The sequence below is a fragment of the Dichomitus squalens genome, assembly GCF_000275845.1.
Source record: "Dichomitus squalens LYAD-421 SS1 unplaced genomic scaffold DICSQscaffold_52, whole genome shotgun sequence".
Lineage (NCBI taxonomy): Eukaryota > Fungi > Basidiomycota > Agaricomycetes > Polyporales > Polyporaceae > Dichomitus > Dichomitus squalens.
The window spans coordinates 51,309-57,543 of NW_006766934.1; the positions used below are offsets into that span (position 1 = coordinate 51,309).

Sequence of the window (6,235 nt, forward strand, 5' to 3'; positions counted from 1 at the left end):
TCTCCAGAGCATGCTGCGTCTCCCCCTTCCTCTGGCATGCTACCTCATGCCTTTTGACTCCATTCGGTGTGAACGGCTTACTACAGTACTTGCAGGGAACTGATTCGGCCGGAGAGGCAGGTTTGGGGCCACGACGACGGCCACCCATAATATGTACAAGTAACTGAAGAGGGAAACACTGATGAGTAAATCTGGGACGCCATAATAGTGAGAATAGGACACAATGATCAGATTTCGACTTACAGAAGGGTATGTACGCGCTATATGCAGCAGAAGGTGAGGGCAGAGGACGGACGGTGTTGAGACGTTATCACGATGGTCTCGAGATCCCTCGTCGCCGCATTAGGATGATCTCGATTTGATCAAGATAGCATTATCTTATCTAAACGGTCTCGAGATCCGGACTTTAGACGCTTCCAAGATCTCTGTATTGAGATACCAATCTGGTTTTTCCGACATGGCCCGGAGCAAGTGTCGTCCTTCGTCCTCTTCGGAGAGAGCGGCCCGTCCTGCGGCGAGCATTGGACATTATAAGATCGTCCCCGATATCTCTTCCTTCAACCTCGATCTGCGATAGTGCCAGCACGAACACAAGCTAACACATCTATCGATATGGCTCGCGTCTTGATCTGCGGTATGCCACTCCCCTATTCGAGCGAACCGATGACATTGAAGAGGTGTTGTAGGCGACCTCGCCTGGGCGCACAAGGAATGCGAAGACCTGTTTCGTGGTCTCGCTGATGTCGTCGTAAGTTCGCGATCCCGAGCAGCTGGCTCTCAAGTTCATCAGTTGCATACACCCTTCAGCGCATGGACTCGCCAAACCGCGAAGAGTTCTTTGCTGGGCTCCAACCAGGGGAAAAGTACGACGGAATCGTTGGAATCTATCGGCATAACATCTCCGCAGATCATATCGGCATCTTCGACGAGCAGCTGGTTGCAAAGCTGCCTCAGAGCGTCAAATGGATCGCTCACAATGGTGCAGGATACGACCAGATCGATGTGCATGCCTGTAAGGAGCGCGGTAAGCCTTTGACTCCACTGTACCGTTCTCTTCCTCGGTCTCATTCTTTCACGTGAGAAACAGGTATCATTGTCTCCAATACTCCGGGGGCAGTCGATGATGCGACAGCGACGACTGCGCTCTACCTCATGATATCCGCCCTTCGACTCTTTGCGCATGCTGAACAGGACCTGCGTGCTGGCAAATGGAAGTCCTCGCATCGTTCCGGCGCAGCACACGACGTTACAGGACGCACGCTTGCCATTCTCGGCATGGGAGGCATCGGGTTCAGGCTAGCCGAGCTCGCTCATGCGTTCCCCATGCGCATCATCTACCATAACCGCAGGAAGGTCGCGGATGCACCTGAGTGGTGCGAGTACTACGGTCCGGATAGGCTGGATGAGTTCCTTGCGGAGGCGGACGTTCTGAGCGTTCATATTCCACTGCGCGCGGATACAGAAGGGTACGTTGGCGAGACAGTAATCAGGAAGCTGAAGAAGGGCACGGTCCTCGTGAACACGGCGCGCGGCAAGGTCATTGACGAGGCAGCGCTCATCCGTGCACTCGAGGACGGTCACGTATGTCCTTCATTGCCCTTATGCATGCTCAAAGACCGTTGATACGTATGCTGTGTAGCTTGGCGCAGTCGGACTGGACGTCTACCCGAATGAGCCTGAGGTCAACCTGCGCTTGCTCGAGTTCCCGAATGCGACGTTGCTGCCGCATATGGGTACCGAGACCTGCGACTCGCAGAAAAAGATGGAGATCCGCGCCCTGACCAACCTGCGTGACTACTTGACAGTCGGCAAGGGGTCGGACATCATCCCGGAACACGTTCAGTAAGATTTCACTTCAGTCATCTTGGGGGTCAGCCGCTCACCTTGGTACGTCCCAGATAGATTAGCAATCCCCGCGCTCCCCTTCAGCAGATTATAGAGCGACTGACTGTAACGTTGCGTTGTGAGATGTACTGTATGCTCGAATGCCAGTTCTTTCGTATGAAATCGTGTATTCATGGTTCAAGAGAGTTGCGGCGGTATGATTAACCGAAGCTAGGACATGAGGTTGACGGCATGTCCTGATTTCTAAATAGCAGGTGTTACTACGCCAATCCACAGCTATGAACCTGGGTTGCTGCGCCAACACGACAGCAGCCAGCTGATTGGCCCCGAGATGGGGACTCAAGCTCTATCCCATCTTCCCCCGGTACCCGTCTACCCAGCGAACCTCTATCAAGCTTATCGCACGATCAAAATAGGACCTAGCTCTCTATTCGATCTACAACTCACACGGAAGGACGATCCCCGATTAAGAATAGCTTCATGCTGTCCGCGCTGACATTTGTATAGATGGTCTCCGAGTCGATGAGGAAAGGACGCGGAAGAACTCACAAACTTCACACTAGGCGAAGGGCGGTCAAACACCGCACGCCACTGTTGTCCTGCCCTTCGGCTTGGGACCACGATCATGCAAGGAGTGTCCGCAACGAAAATTCAGACAGACGATGAGATGCTGATGATGTTATAATGGGTACAGCTAGAGTACAACAGGTCGGTTGTTAACATATCAATAAAGATAGATGGGGTTGTCGAGTATGAATGAGTACAGGAGTGAGAAGGCGCTTGCTGGCATGATGACGGTGGCAGGAGGGAAGATGCCACCCTTCAGGAGCCGCGGCGCACATAGGGCCTCTCTGGGTCGTGACGCCGCTGCGCGACCGCGAACTTCGGCAGACCGTGCAACTGCAAACTTCTGTCCTCTGGGATTCTTGCGTTCCGGGCAGGCGTGGTGCGGCAGCCGTCGTCGCATCTTTACTTGCGTCCGACGGCTTTGGACGCCCTCGCACGTTTACGAGGCCGAGGCTGCGACGAGTCCGGCTCTGCCTCAGACGCCTTGCGTTTCCCTCCCGTCTCATGCTCGGAGACGCCACTTGGAGCACTTACTACTCAGTAAGAGCCGACGACATGGATGTGATAAAGCTACTCACCTCTCACCACTGTTCCTTACATGATCGCGCAGCCCCGATAGTGTCTGCGCCGCCTCCAGATGTAATATGAGCGCGAGAAAATGTTTCCGCCGTGGGGACTCGTCAACACTAGGGTTTTCCGCGTCATTGGAGGTGTCCCTTCTCTGCGTTGCTTGACGTCGCTTTAACGCAGTATCGTTTTTGGGGATCACAGGTTTTTTGTGGCGTGTAGAGCGCCGCAGCCCGGCTGCAAGTGATAGCGCTCGTATGAGGGCCGAGGGAGTATGACCATGTGGTTGTTGCACACTCACCGATCGCCTTCTGAGGGAAATCCTCGTTATCTGTCTGGTTTTTGACGTCGACGAGGACCTGTCGTTTGTCCGGAGTTCCAATGCGACCGCTACTGGAAAGGCAGCAGCAATCCCTAAGTATTGGTGCTCGGCGCGACTCTATCCGAGAACCACAACTCTGCATCGTGAACGTTCGTACCTTGTGGTCGCTTCCAAGGAGAGAAGTCTTTCTATAATCTCATGGTTTGTACCAACGGCGCGCACCCCATTCTCCTATACAACGTCGACCAGACCTAGGGTCAGACGAGGTACGACCGACTTAACCACGTGAAACTCACTTTGGCGAGCTTTTGGAGCTCAGCGCGCTTCACAGTCCGGAGTGCTGTCTTGTCTAATGCGGTGGTGGCCATGATGTATAGGGGCTTTGGGTTACTGAAGGGGGAGAATGGAGGGGCAAGCGGTGCGTGGTTGTAATGGAGGAAAGGTGAGCGTGGTTGGATCCGGAAGCGCCCTTTTATGGGAAGCAACATAGCCCGCGTTTCGCTTAATGGCGGAGGACATAAACAAAGGCTTTGTCTTCATCTCGTGACCTGTTTGCTGAGACAATCGAAGCGAACTTCGTGCTTACACGGCGGGCAAAGCGCCATACTTTCAGCAGGGATATTTGTGCGGCACTTACGTGCGACGCAACGTCACCCTAACATTTCCACTTGTCCTTTGTATCGTGCTTTGTAAACTTGGAAATCGTATTGGCACGTTGCGTTGCCCGGATATTCAGCATGGATTTCCTCACCTGGACCACCGCGCTTTGCCCGCCGTGTGAGTCTTTGGTACGAGCTACCAAGTTGCAGCAGCCGGTTGCCAAGATACTGTGACCATTAGGAACAGGTAGGGCTCCGATGGAACGCCAACGACAAGTACCTAGTAGTGAATGTGACATTTGAGTCGGCCTGTTTGAACTTGATTCCATAGAGCAGAGGGGGTATGACGACATAAGTGTCAACATGCTTATGGTGGGACCTGTGTCGCTCGTTCCACTTGCTCGCCATACTGCCGCCAAAAATCCGACAATTCCAATTCGTAGTATTGAGACATGCTGATGGTGGTTGCGCAGGTCGCTTGACCATGGAAGCGTGCGGAAAATCAACCAGTCAGATCCATCCTCCGTGAAAGTGGAGAATTTGAACCTAAGAGGAGGTAGTAGCCGTCGAGATCGGCCCTCAAAGACAAGTTGGTGACCGCACCGGCGCCCGTGGTGCCACTCAGAGGGGACGTACATCACCGATTGTTCATTTCAGGCCGTAGAACATATGAATATCGGGAGTTTCTACCGCTGATGGCTGACTGTCGTCAGGCGGCCAGCTGGGTACGTGGCGGCAGAATGCACGAGTCGGTGACGCATCTAGCGCTCGCGGCCAGAATCCGTGCATCTAGTACCCAATATGGAATGCCACGATGGCGCTCTCACAGCACAGCCACGTGCCAGCCATTACTTAGATTGTTCGATAGCAACCCAATGGCAAGACGTCCTTGCATTCGGGATCGCCATGCGGAGGACATGTAGGAGTTTGTCTTTGCTTATGGGACTGGACTAGGTTTATTAGGATCCCAGGAGTTGTCAACGAATAAAACCGCTTTCATCTCAGTCGCTCCGGAGCGCCCCTTCAGCGCCTATCAATCCCAACTTGCTTTCCTCAACCCCCACCACCACCCAATTGTGCCCCCGCTGGGCCCCAGCCGTTGCGCTTTGCTAACAGTCATGTACCGTTTTGCGTGCTCTGTGATTTATACCGAGAAATCACTCCGACCCACTAGAAGTCAAGCCGGTATGTCGTCGTTTCTCCCCGTTCAATCTCTCCCCTCCTCTCCAGAAGTGCAGAAAGCACTGGGTTCGAGACCATCCCCGGGAATTAGCCTTCCCATTGATCTCTAGGGGGTTTTAGTGGGTATGGCCGGTTGGCTCACGCCGGAGGAGTCCCACACTATTTCCAGAGCACGGCTGCACCCGAGGCTCTGGGAATGTGCGTAAGCGCATCTCCTCCTTGGGTTGGTGCCCAAACCGCGGGGTTTCAAATACCTGCAAACGGAGAAGTTCGGGGTGGTCGCACCTTGGGCAACTTTGCACGGCGCGCCGAATCGCTCCTCACAACATGCCCTCTTGGGACCACTGAGAACGACGGCACGAAGCACCCCACCAAAAAAATCTTTCCCCTCCTCCCCTCTACTCACATACTCATCTTGTACGATTCCTGCCTACTTTCTTGACATTATACACACTTCATTGCATTTTATGGCTCCTTCCCGCTTCTTCACCGCCTCAATCTATCCCGTCCACCATGCCTTCCCAGGTTAAATTTTCCGAGGGTAGGAAAACATCCGATTCTCCCAATAGAGCGTTCAGAGAGAAGACAAGATCATCCTCATTCCACATGCCGACTTTTTAGACCGCTTCCCCCATTTGATAGAGACACCCACATCGACAGGCGAGTCGAAAGTCTTCGAAATGGTATCGGAGTAGTCTCGTGACCAGACGTTCGGAGTGTGAAGCGGATACGAAAAATCGGAGGTATCCGGACACTCGAACGTCTGGTGGCATCACCCCCGTTACTCCCCCATCGGTGACATGCGTCACATCCCGACGCCCAGTCGGGGCAGTCCGAAAAAGTCGGAGTGCGCCCTTGGTGCCCGATGTGGCAGCCCGCTGTCAATGTTCACCCTGTGCTACACCTCCTGTATTAGCCACAATGCCCCCATAATCCATCATACCTGGCTGCTCTTAAATACACTACATGGCTATCTCAACTCCTCAGTTCCTCTCCCATCATGAAGAAGACCACGCCCACTCGTATGCAATCCTGCAAGCCGCGCGACAAGCCGCAAAAGCCTCACGGCGGTACGACTCGCATGCGACCCGCCAGGCGCTCGAAAACACCTTTCGCGACAGAATGGGAGGGAAGGCGCCACATGAGTGGCAGG

At 53.9% G+C, this 6,235-nt stretch overlaps 2 protein-coding genes across 2 annotated transcripts; one reads left to right on the plus strand and one right to left on the minus strand.

The window, feature by feature from the left end:
• Nucleotides 1–612: 612 nt before the first annotated feature.
• DICSQDRAFT_129398 (uncharacterized protein) lies at nt 613–1,846 on the plus strand (the record flags this gene model as incomplete). Its single annotated transcript, XM_007369609.1, has 5 exons — nt 613–634; nt 687–748; nt 808–1,024; nt 1,088–1,581; nt 1,640–1,846. 5 exons carry the CDS (start codon nt 613–615, stop codon nt 1,844–1,846), a joined length of 1,002 nt encoding a protein of 333 aa, XP_007369671.1.
• A 968-nt stretch (nt 1,847–2,814) lies between these two features.
• On the minus strand, nt 2,815–3,669 carry DICSQDRAFT_173799 (uncharacterized protein; the record flags this gene model as incomplete). The annotated part of the gene is made up of 5 exons (XM_007369610.1): nt 2,815–2,932; nt 2,991–3,216; nt 3,281–3,372; nt 3,459–3,532; nt 3,598–3,669. The coding sequence occupies 5 exons, from the start codon at nt 3,667–3,669 to the stop codon at nt 2,815–2,817; spliced, it is 582 nt and encodes a 193-aa protein (XP_007369672.1).
• Nucleotides 3,670–6,235: the final 2,566 nt, after the last annotated feature.